General features: G+C 34.5%; 9 protein-coding genes across 9 annotated transcripts; 4 read left to right on the top strand and 5 right to left on the bottom strand.

The window, feature by feature from the left end:
• Positions 1-349: 349 nt before the first annotated feature.
• Positions 350-1,684, bottom strand: THI73 (Thi73p; the record flags this gene model as incomplete). The annotated part of the gene is made up of 1 exon (XM_003671966.1): positions 350-1,684. One exon carries the CDS (start codon positions 1,682-1,684, stop codon positions 350-352), a length of 1,335 nt encoding a protein of 444 aa, XP_003672014.1.
• A 1,287-nt stretch (positions 1,685-2,971) lies between these two features.
• SSL1 (TFIIH/NER complex subunit SSL1) lies at positions 2,972-4,534 on the top strand (the record flags this gene model as incomplete). The annotated part of the gene is made up of 1 exon (XM_003671965.1): positions 2,972-4,534. The coding sequence occupies one exon, from the start codon at positions 2,972-2,974 to the stop codon at positions 4,532-4,534; it is 1,563 nt and encodes a 520-aa protein (XP_003672013.1).
• A 479-nt stretch (positions 4,535-5,013) lies between these two features.
• On the top strand, positions 5,014-7,686 carry SSK1 (mitogen-activated protein kinase kinase kinase SSK1; the record flags this gene model as incomplete). The annotated part of the gene is made up of 1 exon (XM_003671964.1): positions 5,014-7,686. The coding sequence occupies one exon, from the start codon at positions 5,014-5,016 to the stop codon at positions 7,684-7,686; it is 2,673 nt and encodes an 890-aa protein (XP_003672012.1).
• Positions 7,687-7,977: 291 nt separating this feature from the next.
• PAM18 (Pam18p) lies at positions 7,978-8,472 on the bottom strand (the record flags this gene model as incomplete). Its single annotated transcript, XM_003671963.1, has 1 exon — positions 7,978-8,472. One exon carries the CDS (start codon positions 8,470-8,472, stop codon positions 7,978-7,980), a length of 495 nt encoding a protein of 164 aa, XP_003672011.1.
• A 1,068-nt stretch (positions 8,473-9,540) lies between these two features.
• Positions 9,541-11,865, top strand: MCM5 (MCM DNA helicase complex subunit MCM5; the record flags this gene model as incomplete). Its single annotated transcript, XM_003671962.1, has 1 exon — positions 9,541-11,865. One exon carries the CDS (start codon positions 9,541-9,543, stop codon positions 11,863-11,865), a length of 2,325 nt encoding a protein of 774 aa, XP_003672010.1.
• A 467-nt stretch (positions 11,866-12,332) lies between these two features.
• On the top strand, positions 12,333-12,771 carry SMD2 (mRNA splicing protein SMD2; the record flags this gene model as incomplete). The annotated part of the gene is made up of 2 exons (XM_003671961.1): positions 12,333-12,337; positions 12,444-12,771. 2 exons carry the CDS (start codon positions 12,333-12,335, stop codon positions 12,769-12,771), a joined length of 333 nt encoding a protein of 110 aa, XP_003672009.1.
• A 381-nt stretch (positions 12,772-13,152) lies between these two features.
• On the bottom strand, positions 13,153-14,979 carry DBP9 (ATP-dependent DNA/RNA helicase; the record flags this gene model as incomplete). The annotated part of the gene is made up of 1 exon (XM_003671960.1): positions 13,153-14,979. The coding sequence occupies one exon, from the start codon at positions 14,977-14,979 to the stop codon at positions 13,153-13,155; it is 1,827 nt and encodes a 608-aa protein (XP_003672008.1).
• Positions 14,980-15,305: 326 nt separating this feature from the next.
• Positions 15,306-17,579, bottom strand: YSH1 (cleavage polyadenylation factor subunit YSH1; the record flags this gene model as incomplete). The annotated part of the gene is made up of 1 exon (XM_003671959.1): positions 15,306-17,579. The coding sequence occupies one exon, from the start codon at positions 17,577-17,579 to the stop codon at positions 15,306-15,308; it is 2,274 nt and encodes a 757-aa protein (XP_003672007.1).
• A 486-nt stretch (positions 17,580-18,065) lies between these two features.
• On the bottom strand, positions 18,066-21,848 carry NDAI0I01940 (uncharacterized protein; the record flags this gene model as incomplete). The annotated part of the gene is made up of 1 exon (XM_003671958.1): positions 18,066-21,848. One exon carries the CDS (start codon positions 21,846-21,848, stop codon positions 18,066-18,068), a length of 3,783 nt encoding a protein of 1,260 aa, XP_003672006.1.
• Positions 21,849-22,810: the final 962 nt, after the last annotated feature.

Genomic DNA, 22,810 nt, shown 5'->3' with positions numbered 1-22,810 from the left:
AAAAAGTAAACAAATTCAACAAGTTAATAAAAAAAAAAAGAAAGAATAAGGTGCTCTTCAAGTCTAGTAAGATCAACTGTCCTAAAATACCCAATGATGACATCTCTTTCAATAAGAAAATACTTTTTTTGAGTATCTTTTATCTAATTAGATTATTATGAATATGTTATTGACGTCTATTATACAAAGTTTTTCATTGAATTGGTCTATCTAAAATATAGTCTATATATTATGCCACAGTAATTAATACATCTGTTACTGTACGGATTGATTGAGTGAAAAGAATAGTACTAATAAGGGTCTATTGACAAGGAATTTTTTTTTTTATTAGGATACGTTTTCTTTAAAACTAAACGATATATCTGAAACTTCTATTTTCAATGTCTGTCAGATCTAAAAATTGATATTTCTTAGTATCTTGACCTTCTTGTTCTTTATCTCTTTTAGCATTTTCCTTCTTACATAAATAACCGATGTATAATTGTAATGGGACACATACACATTGAGTGACTAAAAGGGCAATCTTGGCTGGAATGTATCTTGGTGCAGAATATGCTCTAAACATTTGTGGAGCGACAATACAGGAGACATTGTAAACAATCATAGTAACAGCATTTCTAATGATTCTCTTAGAATAACCAGATGTATTACATGAATTCCAAATATAGATGTTCGTAATGACACATGACCCACTATAAAGAAGATATAATGACAATAAATTACCCACTCTATGAGACAATGGTAGAGCTATCATTACAATACATCCAATAATAGCTGGGATATACATTGAAGTTGTTATCAATGTTAGATTTCCCCAACGTGATATCATTTGTGTAGTAATTAAAATAATTAAAGCAGTAATAGCACCAATTGGTAATTGTAATAAAGCAGTTTGATATTTATCAAACCCAAAAGTGGCAGTAATGGTAGTGGAGAAAGTACCGATTGCACCAGTAGAAATTTGAGAGCATGCGGTGACTAAAAGCATTGGCCAAGTCAATTTATCTTTGAAAAATAGTTCTTTAATTTGCTCAATTTTAAATTTTTTATTTTCTAACCCAGTTTGATTACTTCTAATATGTTCAACTACTTGTAATTTTTCCTCCCTTGTTAAGAACCAAGCATTAGTGACGTTATCAGGTAAATAGAAGTATGTTATTATACCAAACAATACAGTGACTAACCCAACGACAAGGAACATAATTTGCCATGAAGTGAATTCTGTTCCATTATAATGTAAAAATCCAAATGAGATTAACCCACCAACTATATAACCAGTACCTGCTTGAATAGCCCAAAACCCAATTCTTGCACTTTGTTCTGATTTTGTATAATACATCCCACTAATGGCAATACAACCAACAGCACTTGAAGATTCGAAAATACCCAAGAGAGTTCTTACGATCATTAATGAAGCGTATGATTTACAAGCTGAATGACATGTTAATACTACCCCCCATAAAGTGATGAAAACGGCCATAACTTTTGAAATTGGATATTTTTGAATCAAATAAGTGACAATGGGTTCCATAAAGATATAAGAAGCAGAGAAAATGGTCCCCAAATTAGAATATTCATCACCTTTTAAATGTTTTTTAATACCCATGGAAGCTGCATAATTCAATAATGCTTTATCTAAGAACATTAATAAATAAGTGGCACAAAGGAATGGTAATATGAACATGTCTACTTTGCGTAATACACGAGGTTCCAATTTATGAGCACCATAAAAGATTGCCTTTTTATCGTCATTATTATTCTTGGCATCTTCGTCTATTGAATTTGATTCTGAATTGAATCCGTTTTCCTTCAAGAAGACTAATGCGACATCCACGTCTGCGATGTCATTGTCTGTAGATGAATCGTTGGATAATGAAACAGATGAAGAAGTTACAACATCATGTCCGATTTTTTTTCAATATCTGAAGTTTGATCTGAACCCATATTTTACCTAGTATAAGTAAATGATTGTGTTATGCTATATGTATGATATTATTTTTTAGTATATTTATAGAGACTCGTAAAGGAATTATTGCGAAGTGAGGTGAGGTGAGGTGAGGTGAGGTGAGGTGAGATGAGACGAGAGCAGATGAGATGAGATGAGATGAGATGAGATGGTTCAGGGTCCTTGTTTTTATATTGTTTCTTTGATGAAAAATCTTCTAATTAGGCAAGAGAAAGATTCTCGACGTTTAATGGGCTATTACTTACCGTATTGTGACTTTTGTACCTGTAAAAGTATAATTCTCTGATCTGTATAACTGAATATAATATTTCTGTACTTGAGTTTCTGATCAAGGGACCTTGTATGGGGGGTCTTGGATTACGTTACGAAGTCAAGAAGGTAGTTAACAGTTTGTTAACCATGATATTCCACCCATGATTACTACGTATGTATCTAGTAGCAAAACAGGTATTTCATTTGAGATAATAATGGATGAATCGACGGTTTTGTATAAAACATCCAACTCTGTTGTTCTCTCGGCCGAATCCTGTATGTATATATTACTGAATGAATGAATATGAAAACGCTCCATAGAGAAATATATTTATTCATCAAGATGACAATTGGAAAGATGCATTAATCCGTCGCCGAGAACTATGCAAAAATGGAGATTCAATTGCCGCCATCGAGGGCGTCGAAGCACTGCACTGCATTGCGCTGCACCGCACTGCACTGCGCGCGCCGTTGAAAACTTTTGAAAACAAAAACGTTTCAGTTCGGTTCCGGAAGTGTGTCTGTGTTCCAAAGCTAGAACAATCACGGGATTACATCTCATCTTAAACAAAGACAGAAACGAGAAACCTACATAGCGTAGATACCAGCGAGATATATGGATTAATTATAGAAAAGGGTCTCTGCGTGTAAGATTAGGTGTTACGTGTTGCCTCATATAAGAAATTAACAAATAACAGCTTAGAAGACAAAACAGCAGTAGCAGACAGTTTACCCTTGACTATCGTGAACGCTATGCCCCCCGTCATATCATCGGAATCGGAATCGGACGAAGATGAAGATACAAACGTGGTTAACTTATCCACCAAGAAATCAAGAACTTTGAAAAGAAAGGTCCATTTCGATAATGACGAAGAAGAAGAAGACCAAGAAGAAGGAGAAAGTACAAAGACACCTTCTAAAGTAGCCTCTGTAACTCCAATTGAAGTGCTTGCAAAAGATAATCACCCTCAGAGTAAAGATGAAACTGGAACCGTAGTTAGTAATAAAATCCAAAGTAGTGCCACTAGCAGCCACAGTAGCAGCAGCATCAGCATCAGCAATCAGAAAAGGGATAAGCAAAGTTCAAGGAAAATGATGAAAAAGAAGAAGGCATCAAATAACCAAAATCTATTAGGTGCAAGTGGTGGGTACGCATGGGAAGATGAGATTAAGAGAAGTTGGGATTTAGTCACTGTGGATGAAGAAAATGATATGGCTTCATTAGTTGCTAGTATCATTGAAGCAAGAAAGAAACGTACTGCCAAAAAAATAGTTACTCCATATCAAAGAGGTATCATTAGAACTTTAATATTAACATTGGATTGTAGTGAATCTATGGCAGAAAAGGATCTTAGACCAAATCGTCATGCTATGATGATTCAATACGCTATAGATTTCGTTCATGAATTCTTCGATCAAAATCCAATCTCTCAACTAGGAATATTAGTAATGAAAAATGGATTGGCTCATTTAGTCAGTCAAGTTGGAGGGAACCCACAAGATCATATTGATGTATTAAAATCAATTAGGAAACAAGAACCTGCAGGTAACCCATCTTTACAAAATGCTTTAGAAATGGCAAGAGGTTTATTATTACCAGTACCAGCACATTGTACTAGAGAAGTCTTAATAATATTCGGAAGTTTATCAAGTACTGACCCGGGTGATATTCATCAAACAATAAACTCTCTAGTGCAAGAAAAAATCCGTGTTAAAGTCATCGGGTTATCCGCACAAGTGGCCATATGTAAAGAATTATGTATGGCAACAAACTATGGAGATGATTCCTTTTATAAAATTTTGCTAGATGAAACGCATTTTAAAGAATTATTTGACGAAGCAGTGACTCCATTACCAGTTAACAAGATAAATAAAGGTTTTACTTTGGTGAAAATGGGATTTCCAACAAGGATATTTGAAGATTCACCAACTTTTTGTTCATGTCATTCTAAATTAGTATATGGAGGTTATTTCTGTCCTAGTTGTCATAGCAAAGTTTGTTCATTACCAACAGTTTGTCCATGTTGTGATCTTATGTTGATCTTATCTACTCATTTAGCAAGATCTTATCATCATTTAATGCCCTTGAAAACTTTTCTGGAGGTTCCTTCAAATGAAACGTTTCCAACAGAAAATTGTTTCAGTTGTCAATTGAAATTTCCAACTTTGAAAAATCAAAGGAATGGATCATTATTAACAAGTTCACGATATAGATGTTCAAGTTGCCACAGTGATTTTTGCATCGATTGTGACGTTTTCATTCATGAAATTCTTCATAATTGTCCAGGTTGTGAATCTAAACCAACTATTGCATAGATCAGTAAATAATAAATAAAACGACTTACATATAGTTGTATATATAATGTCGCTAATGAGTTTATTAAAGTTTTAAAGAAAAGTTCAAAAGCTACATGTAATACTAAACAAGTCGGATCTTCCATTTAGTCCCATGAATATAATCAATCTAATAATATATAGTCTATGTGCATGGTCTGAATGCTATATATATATATATATGGATATATTGAACTTCCCGTACTTCGGAAGTACATTCCTTTGATGCTGAAACGTTTTCCTTTTGGCGCGTCGAAATTTTGAAATTGAAATTTACAGAAGGAAATTGGAAAATGATCGAAGTGTGGCCCATGCTTTACGCAACTGGAACTTACATATGAACAATAGGAACCATATTCTCAAACGAACTACATAATTTGAGACGCTACGCAAACAATTTCAAGGAACGTGTCAAGCCAATACTGAATTGTAAATAACATAGGCAACCCCATCCATCATTGATGTCTAATCCGCTACCCGGGATGAAGAACCCTTTATTAAATTCCGCATTATTGAGAAAAATTTGGCTTCAATTGGATATCGACGATGATCACAATGGAATCATCAATGAACCATTTTCAATAGAATTTAATGACTATGATACAATCGATGACTTGAAAACGAAGATCTTTCTAAAATTGAATTCAGCGAGATGGACGAAAGTACATGATAATCCTTCCATTGCAATCGGCCATTATGAGAATATACAACAAGAAGAATCTTCTTTTGCGTCCTCCAAGACATCTCCTGATGATAAGGATTATCCTATTAATAACATTATCAAAAATGGTCCTGAACATGAACATGACCGAGAAAATGGCAATGAAAAACCTCAAGAATTAGAACTACAAATTCCAATAACAAATAAAACACATATCATTAACAGTAATAGCGGCAAATCACCTCTTTACCAACCTGGTCCAATACGATGCAGCCCTTTATTATCCGCACATGATGAACTACCAACACATATCAATAACAATAATAACGATATAAGTCTCCAAAGAGCGAAATCGAGCAGTCCACATATTTTATCTTCAGGAAATTTACAAATACCGCGTTTCAATTCTGCTTCTCCTTACACTCTTCACAAAAAAATAAATAATAAATTTAGACATTCAACTCGTCGTCATAAATCTCATTGTTATCCTCAACACAATCATAATCCTTATAACCATCATAATTATTATCAAAGATCAAATTATAACTCTTTACAACCACATTCATATTCATATTCTTACTCTCATTCACATATTCGTTCTGGTACTTTTTCTCATCCTTATTCTTATTCTCCTACTAATAATACTAATCTTCACCAAGTTCAAAATTCTAATTTTAGAACAATTCCTTTTAACAATAATAGTAATAGAGTTACTCCAACATCATCATCTATCAATGAAAATAACGATAATTCTAACGAGAATAATTTTACCGCCAAAGATGCTGATAAAGACATTGACGACGATAAAACAGAAACAAGGACAACAATTAACGTTACTAGCTCTGACACATCAATTTTAAATCCATGTAACGTTATATGTCATAGTCCATTAAATTATACCATTGAACTAATGGATAATTCAATTTATAGAATCATATTTGAACCAGATGAATTGGTTACTAATATTTATCACGAACTATTCCAATCTTTAGGTGCACAAACTTCAAGGAATCCCTTATTAGTATTTTCCTCTCCCGCATTACAGGAACAGGCAGAGGAAGCATTGAACAGCAGTGTCGGGGGAAACCTCCATGATAACATAGAACAACAACAAATACATGTTGATGTCCCTGAAGAGCAACCGCAAGTAAAACAGCAACCAACAGTAACAGACTATGAATTAATAACCAATGAAGAACAATTAAGAAGGGTATCAGAAGGAAGAACATATAATGAAACTGTTAGTAATAATAATAACAGCAATAATAATGACGCTATTACACCAAATGGTAATGATCATGATAGGAATATGGATATGCCAAAACAGGCAATTCTATTATTACCGAAAAATTATTATAATGAGGATGGTACCTTTAAAGAAGAACAGTTGAAACGTTCCATATTAAATGATAGTGGTATAGATATAAATATAAGTGATAAAGAGGGACAATCTGAACTTCAATTACCTTTACAATACAAGTCAAATCATATGATTGAAACCGAAAGTCAACCTGAGACAGATCTGACGAACACATCTCAACAACAACAACAGCAAAAACAACAGCACCCCTTAATTGAACAAGAGATTGGTCTCCTCCACCCAATGTTAGAGAATGAATGGAGGAAAAATAATATACCATTTTCACCCATGTCACCTAGTTTAAAAGTACAAACACCCAATTTATCATCATTCCCATCAATTTCAATGGTGACAACCAATCCAACCTTTACATACTCAATTTCAAGTATTTCTCATGATACTCTATTGAGTGGTATTACTACAACGAGTGAAAAAGTTTTCCCTAAGATTAATGTATTAATTGTTGAAGATAATGTAATTAATCAAGCAATTTTAGGTTCATTCTTAAGAAAACATAAAATATCATATAAAGTAGCCAAAAATGGTAAAGAAGCTGTTGATATTTGGAAAGAAGGTGGATTACATTTAATTTTTATGGATTTACAATTACCTGTATTATCAGGTATTGAAGCAGCAAGACAGATAAGAGATTTTGAAAAGGAAAAAGGTATTGGGATTCAAGAAAATAATTTAAAACAAAAAATCATTCCTGCATCAAATATTAATCAAGCTCCAGTTATTATTGTCGCTTTAACTGCTTCAAATTCTCTTGATGACAAAAGGAAAGCTTTACTTTCTGGTTGTAATGATTATTTGACAAAACCTGTCAATTTACATTGGTTAAGTAAAAAAATCACAGAATGGGGATGTATGCAAGCTTTGATTGATTTTGATAGTTGGAAACAGGGAACGTCAGTTGATAAGACTACTGCTACTGCTACTACTACTACTACCGCTACAGCCACTGCTACTCAAACTAATAATAGTAAAAAATTGAACGATGGAGAGAGGAGCAAATCATCGAATAAAATTCATCATCGTCACCGTCATCGTCATTGTCATCGCAGTCGCCATCAACTATCTATACTCGGGCTAATGATAGATCGATCATAGATAATGGTACATTGAACACTATACCTTCACCTATTATGAACGCTGAAAGTCGTAAGAAGTTTAAGAATCTTCCTAGTATCAATGTTAATTTTAGTTAAATATGGATGTATGTTCGGTGTTGTGCAGTCTGAACCGAAGTAGGAAAAAAGATAATATGGTTTAGATTTTCGTTTATATATATATATTTTCTTAACTTTTTATGTTATAATATGAAATATATGTATACAATATGTACAGAGGAGATGCGGTAGGGAAGGAGGATCGAAACTAGTGAAGATTGGGTGTCCATCATTATTTCTTGAGACCTTTCTTTTCTAAGAAATCTTTGGCTTCATTAATCTTTGTTGCAAGGTAAGGAGATCCACCTTTATCTGGATGATTAGCCAACATAATTCTTCTATGAACTTCTTTCAATTTTTTCTTATTCAATGAATTTTCATTTAGATTCAAGATTTGTAAAGCTTCCTTTTGGTTCATCTTTCGATCAAATCCGCCCTTCAAGAAAGTGGAAGAAGCGCTTTTCCCACCGTTTAATTTTGTTGATATAGATTTATATGCACCTGCTGTAGCGTATAATGTTAAGAATGCAGCTATGCCTGTTAAGACAGGATGTTTCCCCATGTAATCCATAGTTTGATCGAAATAAAGATCCATGCCCACTTTGGGCCCCTGTTGCTGCATTATTTGCTGTCCCTCTGGTATTATTGGGATAGCATTGTTATTATTTGATTCTCCTGGGATAGGTAGTTGTGGGGCCTCGATAGTATTGTTATTATTATTATTCATGATGCTGGATGCTAGATGTTAGATAAACGATGACAATATAGGTCACGCGACGAGAATGTGGGTACGCGGCAATGTAACTGGATATGATAATGTGATATGTGATATATCAGCTATTGTGAGTGCTAGAGATAAGTTAAGAGTTGTATTTAATATCATGAATAATCGGCTCTATGTTATCTCTGTACTCTATGTACTCTCTGTACTCTATGTAATCTATGTAATCTTGTCTAGGATTCCACCGGACGAAAGCGACGCCGAGGCGAGGCGAGGCGACGATGGGAAAGCCAGAGCGAGAGGCCTGTGGCGGTAAGCTCTCTGGTGACATGAGGGCTAGAGAGACGGATTGAGTTTCTTGTCTGACTGGAAAGAACAGAATTTCTCTACTTCGTGTTATAACATATATTGTATTGTATTGTATTGTATTGTATTGTATTGTATTGTATTGTATTGTATTGTATATACTGTAGCATATTATATTACATTGTATTGTATTGTATTGTATTGTATCACGACCATTTCATGAAATACGTAGTCCACAATACGTCGCAAGCTGTCCAGGACTTATATCTACCTATGTATGTATACACATACACATGTATATACATACATAGATATACATAATATATACATTATATATACATAACGGAAAACATAATATATATATATAAATAGACATACACACCTATATATGTATGGACATATACATATACCTAAATGTACATATATTTTTTGATCGATTGCTGGAGAAGTTCGACCAGAAAGGGCAGTTCGTGTATGTTCGCACTAGATTACCCGATTAGGAAATGTAATATATGGGATGGATCTGGTAAAAGATTTTTATATAGACATACACATATACATTACAGATATACGTCTGTCTTGGTTGATTTATTGATTATTTTATTGATTCACTCCTCAAATCGAGATACTTCATTAAAGCAAGGAGCAAAGGAAGAGACAGACACATCCTCATTCATCGCTATCCTGTCGCTCACTCATACCAGTATATAAATTCCGCCTCCATCCATTCATCCTTCCATCCATCCATCTATCCATCCATCCATAATAATGTCCTTCGATAGACCAGAAATATACAGTGCTCCAGTCCTGCAAGGTGACTCCTCCAATGATGACGACAACATCGAAATAATTAAATCATTTAGAAACTTCATTTTGGAGTTTAGGTTAAATTCTCATTTCATCTACAGAGATCAATTGAGAAATGCTCTCCTAGTGAGAAATTACTCTCTAACGGTAAACATGGAACATTTAATCGGCTATAATGAAGATTTATATAAAAGGTTATCTGATGAACCATCGGACGTGATTCCATTATTTGAAAACGCCATCACTCAAGTGGCCAAAAGAATTTCAAGTTTGACAAGGTCATCCTCATCGCAACAGCAACAACAACAACAACAAAACTCTAATGATGATAACGATAATCTCCCCTCAGATTCTTCCTCCGCATTGATACCAAATTTCCAATTAATTTTGAACTCAAATGCAAACCAGACTACTTTAAGAAATTTAGATTCGGAACATGTCTCGAAAATAGTTCGTTTATCAGGTATAATCATCTCCGCATCAGTACTTTCATCTCGTGCCACCCATTTATCATTAATGTGTAAATCTTGTAGACATACAACATCAATGGACATCAACAATTTCAATTCCATATCAGGTAACTCAATAACATTACCTCATTCTTGTAGATCAAACATATCATCATCAGAAACTTCAAATATCGGAGGTGGTGAAGATGGTCCAGGTGGGAAAAATTGTGGACCTGATCCATATTTAATCGTTCATGAATCTTCCAATTTCATTGATCAACAATTCTTAAAATTACAAGAAATTCCTGAATTAGTACCCGTGGGGGAAATGCCAAGAAATATTACCATGTCATGTGATAGATATTTAACTAATCGTGTCATCCCAGGTACTCGTGTCACTATAGTGGGGATTTATTCCATTTATAACTCCAAGAGAATGGCCGGGGGTAACACAAATGATGGTGGAATCGCAATTAGAAATCCTTACATTAAAATCCTCGGTATTCAAACTGATGTGGAAACTTCTTCAATTTGGAATTCAATGACAATGTTCTCAGAAGAAGAAGAAGAAGAATTCTTACAATTAAGTAGAAGAGATGACTTATATGAGCTTTTAACAAAATCAATTGCCCCATCTATCTTTGGTAATGAAGATATTAAAAAGGCAATAGTTTGCTTATTAATGGGAGGGTCAAAAAAACTATTACCAGATGGAATGAGATTAAGAGGAGATATTAACGTCTTATTATTAGGGGATCCAGGTACTGCTAAATCTCAATTATTAAAATTCGTCGAGAAAGTATCCCCAATCGCCGTATATACTTCAGGTAAGGGGTCATCTGCGGCAGGTCTAACTGCAAGTGTTCAAAGAGATCCAGCAACAAGAGAATTCTTTTTAGAGGGTGGTGCAATGGTCCTTGCAGATGGTGGCGTCGTTTGTATCGATGAATTCGATAAAATGAGAGATGAAGATCGTGTCGCCATCCATGAAGCAATGGAACAACAAACTATTTCCATCGCAAAAGCTGGGATCACTACAGTATTAAATTCAAGAACAAGTGTATTAGCAGCAGCAAATCCAATATATGGTCGTTACGATGATTTAAAATCACCAGGTGAAAATATAGACTTTCAAACTACTATCTTATCCCGTTTCGATATGATCTTTATCGTGAAAGATGAACATAATGAAGAACGTGATATATCTATTGCAAATCATGTTATTAATATTCATACAGGTCATTCTACAACTCAAAATGATCAAGATTTGGAAAATTCAGGTTCGGAACTAACTATGGAAAAGATGAAACGTTATATAACCTATTGCAGAATGAAATGTGCTCCAAGACTTTCACCACAAGCTGCAGAAAGATTATCCTCCCAATTTGTTACTATTAGGAAACAACTATTAATAAACGAATTAGAATCCACGGAAAGATCATCGATCCCAATTACTATCCGTCAACTTGAAGCTATTATTCGTATCACAGAATCATTAGCCAAATTAGAATTAAGTCCCGTGGCACATGAAAAACATGTAGATGAAGCAATTAGGTTATTTCAGGCTTCCACTATGGATGCAGCATCACAAGATCCAATTGGTGGTATGAACCAAAATGCTCCTAACATCATGACAGAGATACGTAATATTGAACAAGAATTGAAAAGAAGATTACCTATCGGATGGTCAACTTCTTACCAAACTTTGAGAAGAGAATTTGTTGATTCAAATAAATTCTCTCAGGCAGCATTAGATAAAGCTTTATATGCATTAGAGAAACATGAAACCGTCCAACTAAGGCATCAAGGTCAAAATATTTATAGAAGTGGAGTGTAAGATGATATCAACATGTACATATAAACTACTAAGAAAAGAAAAAAGAAAATTGTAATTCTATTCAATTCACATAAATATCTTTTTGAATTTTGCTTCCTGTAAACTATATATAAACCATACTTTTATATCAAAAAGTAATGAGATGAGTTGGGCTCATTTTAAACATCCTAGCATTTTCAATAAGTTCTCGAATATAAACTGCGAAGTAATATATATTGCGATAATGGTATTTTCTGTGTCAAGATCCTGTGTTCTGATTCCCATTAGTGAATGTCATCCCTTCAGTCGCTGAAATTCCTTTCCGCCTTATACTGAAAAAGTATCATTTTACAGATTCAATATATAAAATTTATTAGAAAAAAGTAAGAACTTCAACTTTTAAAAGCTTGGTTAGTGAAAAAACGCATAAAACAACAATATCATACATACCAGAAGCACTCCATTGAAAAATTACTCATCACACCATTATGTCGTATGTATTTGTTTTTCTTCACTTTTTTACCTTACTAATATTTAAGAAAACGTTTTTTACTAACAATACTATTTCATAATGAAATGAAACAACCCTCCTCATACAGAGCTCAGCTAATAGATCGTCCAAAATCAGAATTATCGAGAGAAGAACTAAACCAACTTGAAGAATTCGAATTTAAACATGGCCCTATGTCTCTTATAAATGACTCGGTGATATCTAAAGTACCAGTAATCATTTCATTAAGGAATAATCATAAAATTATAGCTAGAGTAAAAGCATTCGATAGACATTGTAATATGGTTTTAGAGAATGTTAAAGAACTTTGGACTGAGAAGAAAGGGAAGCAAATAATAAACCGTGAAAGATTCATTAGTAAATTGTTCCTTAGAGGGGATTCAATTATCGTGATACTAAAGGCACCGGTAGCATAGGCATTAACACTTATCAATAGCGTTTCTGTTACAAGAGAGTTCGTTTGAACTAATTAATCTTAGACTTGTTCAAGGTTTTTGTGAGAAGATAGCTTTGCACGATTTGTACAACAATAATCGATGACTGTTTGTCGAAGTAGCATTGTCCTTTTAAGCGGAGATTACAGCACATGCAGTAATGTAGCATAACAAAGAGGTCAGAACTCATTTATCGCCGAGCAAAAAGCTCGTGAGAGTTTATATATTGTTTATTCTGCAAATCTCTCTCTATAAGTTTTAGTAATGTACATTAATTTATTAATACTGAATAATATAATATGTTCTATTTTTCGGATAAATATATATTTAGACTATATGCGAGAGATCACCAAGGGTCGACTTTTATTTGAAGTTTTTCAATGGATCAGACTTACCTGTTCTACGTTTACCCACTTTCCCACCTTTTTTACCATTTCTACGGCTCTTTTTAGGATTATGGAAAGGAACAAAATTCACCTTTTTACCACCTTTTCTAGCAGCTTCTGGGAGAAGATATTCTGGAACTCTCTTTAGATGCTGTTGTACTCTGGCAGAATGTAACTCTTTATCATGCCTTAAACTCTGTAGCTCCTTTGGATTTTCTTCAAAATGTCTTTTCAATTTCTCACTTGTTAGTAATTCTTGTTTCAATTCTTTAATTCTTGCCTCTCTTACCGCTACCTGGGTTACCGCACGGAACCCATCTTCTAATCTATAACGGAAACCTTCTACTTGTTTGGTATCGAATGAATAAGGTTGCATTTCTAGTCCTAATTTACTTTGTTGTTTGATGATACGGGATAGAATCTTCTCATCTCTTTTAGTCGTTTGGCACATTGATGGTTTATGTTTACCATATTCTTTAAGTGGGACAACAAAGGAAATCGCAGTACCTGACTTCCCAGCTCTAGCAGTTCTACCAATTCTATGAATGTAAGATTTAGCAGTCGTTGGAAGATCGAAATTCAAAACACACGCAACATTCTTAAAATCAACACCACGAGAAACACCGTATTCTTTATCCTTTCTGGTTTTTTGTTTGTTATTATTCTTGTTTTGAGTTTCTGATTCCTTAGTGCTGTCATCTTTACCTTCAACACCGACTTCAACCTTATCCTTCGCATTTGTTTCATCGCCTTTGCTATCGCCTTCATCTTCATCTTCGTCTTCTTCTTCTTTGATATATTCGGTATCGTCTGTGGCAATTAAAAGATTATAAATGTTCTTATTAAATTGATCCACTATGTGTTGTCTGGAATTTGCTGGTAACTCACTATTCAATATACATGATTTGATCCCAAATTGCTCTAAGACCAGTTTTAGTCTATAACCCCTATCAATATTATTCACAAACAATAAAGTCTTCCCCTTTATTAAACCTAACTTGAAGATAACATAACACATCAAGAACTTATCAAATTCACTAACTTTAACATAATATTGAATTAACTTCGTTTGATCTTTATTGATTTCATCGTCATTAAATTTCAAGATTGCTGGAGAACGACAAAACTTTTGCTTCAGTTGTTGTATATCATCATTTAAAGTAGCGCTCATCAAAAAGGTCTGCAAGTTTTTCTTTAATGGCAGATATTCTGATATTTTATTCAAATCTTCTTGATAACCAAATGTTAAAACTAAATCAACTTCATCAATAACTAAAAATTTCAAATCTTCTAATGTAATCGAAGTAATTTTTGTTTCCAAAACATTCATTAGTTTCCCAGGAGTAGAAATTATGATTTCTGGTCTGTTCGTCAATAAAGAACTTAGCACAGAATTCGATATGTCAGATGATATATTCAAATATCTAATGTCGTTAGAACAAAATAGAATCATCTGTTCCAAGACTGTGGCCACTTGGTGTGCCAATTCTCTAGTTGGTACTAATATAATCCCTAAAGTACTATTTTCTTCAATGATATCATTACCGACTCTTGTTTTCTTATAATCTAGAATAGTTTCAATGACAGGAACTAGATACGACAATGTCTTACCTGAACCAGTTGCTGCCTTTGCAATAATATCTCTCTTCTGCTGTAAGGCTAAAGGAATAGCTGTAGATTGAATCAACGTAGGATGATGGAAGCCAAAACTTTTGATAGCTTGCAGTAATCTGGAATCTAATTGAAAGGATTCAAACGTAGTGGAATCATCAATGTATGCTTCTGACGCCGTATTTTTACTCATATTCACAAACTTCAATTCTTTTGTTAGAGTAGGTCTTGCATAAATCAACTCAATCACTGGTTTAACAACAGCGAGCGTATTAAGTTATAGATTGTCAAAATCACCTTTATCTAATCGAGAAATGCGATGAGCTCTATTTAGAATTTGGGATGAGGTAGTAATGAAATTTTTTTTTTCATATTCGAAAATTTCAAAATTTCATAAATATCTCGTCTTTCATGATAATAATACCGATTTATCTTTAGATGGTAGACTTTATATAAACAAATGGATATATAGGTAGGAAAAGAGATTCTTATTAAAAGCCTGCTTTCGCTCAACTATTTCTAACATAAAGATGCCACTAGATCTGAACCGATCTTCAGTAAACTTTCTACACGACCTTTCAATGGATTGGAATTACATTCTTCTACTCTCATCTTGGAAAAGTTTATACGTGCCTCATTTTTCCCAATGGTGACAGCTCCGAGAATATCTTCTGTGTCGTTTGACTTAGCTTCGGTTAATTTATCTAGAAATATTGTAAATGTTTCGCCAAATTGTTCTCTAAACAAATTCGATATTTGCTTTATTTTCCATACTTGACTATGCTGTTCTAATTCCTCTTCTATTTTAGCGGTATTATCACTAACCTCGTCATGACCATGGGAATGATTACATGTACTACTCATTTTCACACTTGCTGGTGCAGAGTCAACACTCATAAGTATGGCAATGATAGAATCCGCAACAGTATCGCTTATCAAACCTTGTGTCCATTCCAAAATGGCCATATTGTCCACAACAGTTAATCGAATATCACCCATAACCTTTAAGATCAGTTTACTAGATTCTTTTGATATCGTACCATCCTCGATTTCTTTTTCTATTTTCACATTCAATTTATGTGTAATGTCTTCTTCGTCCACTAGAACATCAACGACACCGAACATTTGACAAATATGCCAATATATCAACTCTTTCTTACAATTTACATATACTGTTTGCCTTTCTCTCAATATAGTTGTTGATAATTCAGTATGGTGTTCTCTCAGATCAGATAACGATACGAGATTTAAATCATAATTTTTTTCGTCGGAAACTAAAATTCCAGATACAACTACGTCATGTACAGTATCTTGATTTGTCGTTTCCTCCTCTTCCACTGCTTTGGCCGTACCATCTTCTTTAGACTGGTGTTTTTCGCTTCCATCTGATGATTGCGCTGTATCTGTAGAAAGTAAGTTCTCCAAATCATCTTTATCAATCTCATCTACAATATTTCCAACAGCTTTCGCTATTTTCACTCCCTTGAATTCTAAATCAACATCTACACAATTTCTAGGATTGAAAACATGAACTTCGTTTTCAGTACCTTTTAGAGCATTAAAGTTAGATAAGATGGCTGATTTCAGACGACCCATCGGATTCGATTCCCCATGTACCAGAATTATATTTGTTGCGTTAATTTTTTGAATAAATTCAAGGTTTTCCTGGAAATCAACATGTGCTGCAAAAGATATCTCCTCTATATTACAACGTCTTGCCACAGTAACTTCCGGATTATTAACAGATGGAATTGTATCCGGCTCTAACATTAAATATTTGGCCATAGTACCTTCGATGGAATAACCCGTAATTAATACTAAATTCTTTTCATCAGGGCACCATCTTTCCAATAAATCCCTGGAAAGACCACTTTGTAACATACCAGGCGAAGCTAACATAACACTTGGTCCTAAATCTTGGAACTCTTCCAGATTTTTCAAATAGGATATGTTTTTAAATATAAATGGATTGGTTTGAGAATCTCTGAACTTTTTACGGATATCATCATTCATCATATTAACATACGTTTGGAATACACTCATACACTTCCTCGCCAAATTAGACGCATAGTATATTGGTACTTGTCCGTCTCCTAGTTCTTCTGCATGTTGAGCCCAATATTCATCAAGAATCAACATTAATTCTTGAGCTCTTCCAAGAGCGAACACAGGCATCAACACTCTTCCACCATGGGATACTGTATGGTGAATCATTTGGGTCAATTTCTTTTCCCTATTCAAACGCGGTTCATGTGTAGCTGTACCAAATGTAGATTCCACAATAAGGATATTCGATGACAATGGTGGAACTTCTGCTGAATTTAAATGTCTATCTTTCTCACGAGAATAATCACCTGTAAACAAGACTCTCATACCAGCAATCTCAATTTGAAACATAGCTGCCCCCAGTACATGCCCCGCATGGAATGCTGTGAACTTAATACCATTGACATCAATTGTCGAGTGATAATCGACAGTTTCAATCTTATCAAAGGATTCCACTAAGTCTTCGTTGGTATATAAATTTTCTTCTCTATCTAATGGAGAATTGACACCAATACTGGTCACTCGTACAAAGTCTCTCAGTAGCCATCTATAAATTGCCTTGGTAGGGTGTGTCATGAATACTCTACCATTAAAATTTGTCTTTTGCATAACATATGGTAATGACGCAGCATGATCCAAATGGAAATGGGAAATTAATAATACGTCTACAGTCGATAAATCAAAATCATCATAAAATGGCAATGATGCCATACCTTGATATGCAGGATGAATACCTGCATCCAACATTAACTGGTTTTACCTTTGTACTGTAAGATATGACATGATCTTCCTACTTCGTTACTACCACCAAGAGAAAGGAATTTGAATGATGTGTTGCTCGGTTGAGACATTCTATTGAATTAATTGACGGATCAATTGTGACTGATTTCCAGGAATATAATATTGATATTAACTTAAGGATAGAAGACGTGATGAGATCTTGAAAACAAAAAGATCAAAATTTCATAGTTTTGTAGTAGTATAGATTTCAAGAGCGATTATTATTTAAAGGATTTTTACCCGGCCTTTGAATTTTGAATGTAAAGAAAACAAAATTTATATATGAAGACACAACAAGAAATATTAATTGATGCAACTAGCAAAGAAATATTGAAAGAATTTAGAGTCCGATTGTTAAATTAAAATTAAAGTACGTAATTACATATGCCGTAGAAATTAGGTGTGTCGAGAAGTAAATATCGTTATATGACGAGATTAACTTTTTTGCCTTGATTAAGTTAGAAATCCGTAGTCATCATTAACAGTCCAGAATTCTTCGGCAGCTGGCGCAGAAACATGAGTTTCCCAATCATTATTAGACACCTTTGATAAATTCTGATGATTTACCTGGGAAGATGGAAGATCAGTCAAATTACCATTCTTGAGTTCGCGCGCTAGCTGAGGATTTTTCAGATGCGTATTTAGATTATTCTCCGAAGGCCTTTGATAAGGAATTGAATTGCCTTGACCATCTCGAGCTGGAAAATTCTGTCCATTATTATTAGTATTAGAGTAATAAGAAGTTGAAATTTGAGTTGCATATGAATTTTCTTGCTGGCTTCGGTTTTGACGTTGTGGATCATTCTGGCCCGGACGAGATGTATGTGAGGATACTGGTACATATAATTTGCCCATCGAATCTGTAATTGCATTATTTGTCCATGTGGAGATATTATTAATCATTTCATGAGTACCATTACTGAATAATATATCACCAACTGAGGAAGTATTCTGTTGTATTGGAAACGATCGTGAAGTTGACGGCATAACGGCAATTTTACCTTCTTTGTGTAGTTGTGGTTTTGAAATACAATAGCCATTTGGTATATCAGATTTACCAAAAGATGCATTAAAAGATTGGGCTATGTTGTGTAATGTCTGGTTCCCTGTTGTGCTACTATCAGTATGTTGTGAACTATGTGCATTAGTGATACACTGATTATTAGTTAAGACCGCATAGTCAGAAGCAGATGGTGCTATATAGCTATTTAGCTGTTGTTGTGATTGTATTGATGTATTTGTACCACTATGTTGTAATGTAGATAAGTAAGCCTGTAAATTCTGTTGAGCTAATTGTTGTTGCATGACAGCTTGTTTTTGAAAAAGCTGCCAATCACTTTCAGATTGATTTAACGGCTTTTTGATAACATAGCTATTTTGATTACGAAGATTTTGAGCATCAAATTCAGTATTAGAAACGGTTTCTGTTCTCAAACTTGTTATCTTTTCTTGTTCAATAGTGTTTGATTCACCTTCAGATTTGACTAATAAATCAGCTAAACTTTTAGGAACTGAGGTTTTCTCCAGTAAACCTTGCCTCTTTTTGAATTTCTTTTGTTCTTCTAAATCTACTTGGGAATTCTCAACAAAACCAACATGTTCATCGGCTTGCCTTTTACCGAAAACTCTTGCGATTGCAGGAGGTAAACCGTTAGATGTCTTTACTAATGAATCTACTTTATTATTTTCAGGTATTTGATTATTTTCGACCAATGCTCGGGTTTTCGAGTTTCCTTCCAAAGTTTCCACGTCGTATTTCCCGGATGTTAAATGGATTAATTCGGCAGAATCGGGTCCACATCTTTCTATTAAATTGCCCACCGTAGCGTTCATCAATTGGTCAAATGTATCTCTAAATACTCTTGCAAATTTTGATCTTTCAGTCATTACATAAAGACAAACAGAACAAGCTCTTAAATCATCCATGGTGGAAAATAATGAGGCGCTTATTAATGGTCTCGTATGTTTCGAATAATCCCCCAAATTTTTCCTTCTTTCATCATCAAAATTTCTTGCTAACCACATACAATAAATTAATGTGACACCCGCAACAAATACAGTATGAACCGCTGGTGTTGAATGACCAAAAACGGTCTTTTGATGGAAAATCTTGTAAAGTTGACAGATTTGTCCAGCTGCTGCTTGACATTCTCTAAATAATCTATCATCTGGGGTTAAAAATTCTAAATAGGGTTGGATTAATAAACGGACAGATCTATAATAATATAATTTCAATGTTTCATTTTCATAATTTTTAACATCATCCACTGAACACGAAGCTCTCCATAATTCCAAATCACGGAAAAAGGTTTTCACTAAAGGTAATTGTTTTTGTCTCACTGTGGCTGCAGATTTTACACCTATGGGTAAAATTTGCAAGATTTCTACAAATTTTGATTCTATTCTGCGTAGTTTCAAAGATTGATTAATGAAATGAACACCCTGTTGTTTAGAGTTCTCCTTTGTATTGAATGAATTTTCGTTGAAAAGAGGTAAATTAATGTCGGATTCCTTTATGGTATAAGGTTTCCCCACAGCCACGCAGATCATTCTTTCTAGTAAATAAACACACCAAAATAATCGAAGTCTTTTATTAGCAAAAGGATCTTGAGGATTCCATGTATTCAAAGATAATTTATTTTGACAAATGTCCATAACATCCTTAATGATTTCGTACAAAACCAATGAATCTCTATCTGTTCTTACGATGTAAAGAATCAATAAAGTCAATACTTCTACTTTTTGAACGTCATTTAATTTATTCTCACATCTGGCAATATGTCTTACTGCGGTAGAGAAATAACGAAATGGAGGTAATCCTTTATATTTGCCCGTAGTCATATGAAGACATGCACTAATACTAAAGACTAACCACATTCTACCCGAAGCAAAATGGAAATGGAATTTGGAATAAGAATGGATGTCATTTGTGGTATAATGGTTATGGAAGTTATAAATTTCTTTTTCATCCAATAAGGGATATTTGAATTGCAATCTCGTAAAGAAAGTGTCTAAGAATGATCTTGATAATTGTTCATCAAATTCAAAGGCTGGGTCATAATTGAAAAACTCTTTTAAGTTATATTTGGCGAAGATACAGTTAGAATAATCAACAGAATCAAGTGAATCTGATGATAACACTGGAATCATATTTGTATTTTGGTTGTGGTAAGGGTTACTATTTTGGTTAACGAAGCTGCTAACATTCCCAACACCGGTAGAAGGTGGGATTATGGACCCAAAATGATGGAAGGGCAATTGTTTATTGGAAGTTGAGAGCGAAGCAGAAGCTGGTAAAGGTAATATATTTGGTATATTCTGGACAGTATTGTTACTAGTAGTATTATTGATGTTTTGAATGCTTTCCAAGTCATCTAAGTCTCCTACATCACCCATGAGATGTCCAACCATTTTATATTTTGATAATTTCTTTTGGAAAGCTGCACCACCAGCAGGTAGTTGAATTAATTGTTCCAGATGATTTAATTTTCTTTCAAGAAATAAAGTGTATCGATCCTTTTTGTTCTCTTTAGGCTTTCTTGTACTAGAAAGCCCGTTAGATTCATTAACTTTTTTCATTTTCTTTTGCCTCTTTTTAATGGCTGGAGTGTCTTCGATAGAAGCAGTGTCTGGTGGAGATGGATCATGTGATAGGGAGGATAGGGGAGTAGGTATTTGTTTGGGGTTCATAACAAATGCATGTGATACTAAGTTAGTTGGATTTTTCTCTTCAGGTATTGTTGGCTCTGATATTGTTCTAGGGAATGAGGTTTTCGGTATAACAGGTATCCTTGTGTCTACCATAGATTGGGAATTTGATGGGTAGTGTATGGTTGGTACTGCTATTCCTTGATCATTCATCCATTTATTGTTAAAAGTAGCTTGTTCTGGCAATGGAATGTTTCTATTGGGTTGTACCATTTCTTCTTTTGAATTGAGGAAAGCACCATGCACTTCAATATCTTGGTTCCTTGGACCGACATCATCATTATTATCGCTGTCTTGAACAGCACCGTATCTAGAAGGTTGGACACATTTGACTCCTGCTTTCAAGCATGCTGTACAACTGGGGAGCATATGGTCACATTTTTGTTTCCTTCGTCGGCATAGAAGACACGCAGTGGATCTTCCTCTTTTATCCTTCAATAATATGTCTACATTATCACCTGCCATTTCCAGTTCTTTTTGAAATCGTTCAAATTTCTCTTCACTAACTTCTTTCTTTGGACGACCCATTGCTTGGTTGTCTTTGTCTTTGTCTTTGTCTTTGTCTTTGTCTTTGTCTTTGTCTTTGTTTTTCTTTTCCTTTTTCCTGTTTGTAGATCAGATATTATAGTCGTTATGAATGTTTATTCTAACAGGGTATACGAGAACAAGGGAGACGGATTACAATTGTCACGAAGTATACAATGGGTATTATTGGGAAAGGTTGGGCTTGTTAGACTACACCTTTTCAAGACTTGACACTTTTCTTAATGTTGTGGTTGGTCGAAGCAAAATAAAGGAAATCAGACCTTGTCAGGCTTGATTATTGTTAGCCTTCGCTTTTTATTTTTTTTCCACTGTTCGACCTGGAGTTGGAATAGTTTTGGCGTGCGTTGCTGCTCTTGTCTGCTTGTCTGCTTGTCTGCCGTTGGCTGCTGGAAGATATTTCCCACTTTGCTTGCTGCTATGTGTTGACAGTTTGACAGTTTGACAGTTAACGGGACGGTTTGACAGATGGATACCACTTGGTGCGACGAGGCAACGGACGGTGGGGAGGGGCAACTCAGTCATAGTTTTCAGTTTGCGTTTGCGTTTGCGTTTTTTCTGTTGTCTCGGAGCCCGGAGTCGTTCCACGGGTTCCATGGGCTATGAGAACTCCGACCTCATGTCTTACATGCCGAGGGGCACGGGTCTTGGATTTGCGGTTACCCTCTCAAGAAGGAAGAAAGTTGTTCCGACATGCTTTTTTCCCGGGAAAGTTACGTCCGAGTCGGGTGGTTTCAAAACTAATTTCCATGTAAAATATGATTTGGATATAGTTTTGAATCTTGATTTTCTGACGAGAAGACTATAAGATTCTTATGAAATGTATGATTTTGTTGCTTCCTCTTATCTAGTATAAAAATGATAACTAATAAAAGATATAAAGTAACGACTAAAATGTTTCTAATTCCAGCTCGACCCTTAGTCCTTTTATATCTTTCAAAATTATT

The sequence above is a fragment of the Naumovozyma dairenensis genome, chromosome 9 (genome assembly GCF_000227115.2).
Source record: "Naumovozyma dairenensis CBS 421 chromosome 9, complete genome".
NCBI classification, from domain to species: Eukaryota; Fungi; Ascomycota; class Saccharomycetes; order Saccharomycetales; family Saccharomycetaceae; genus Naumovozyma; species Naumovozyma dairenensis.
The sequence above is the reverse complement of the archived record's forward strand: the minus strand, read 5'-3'. Positions and strand labels throughout refer to the sequence as shown.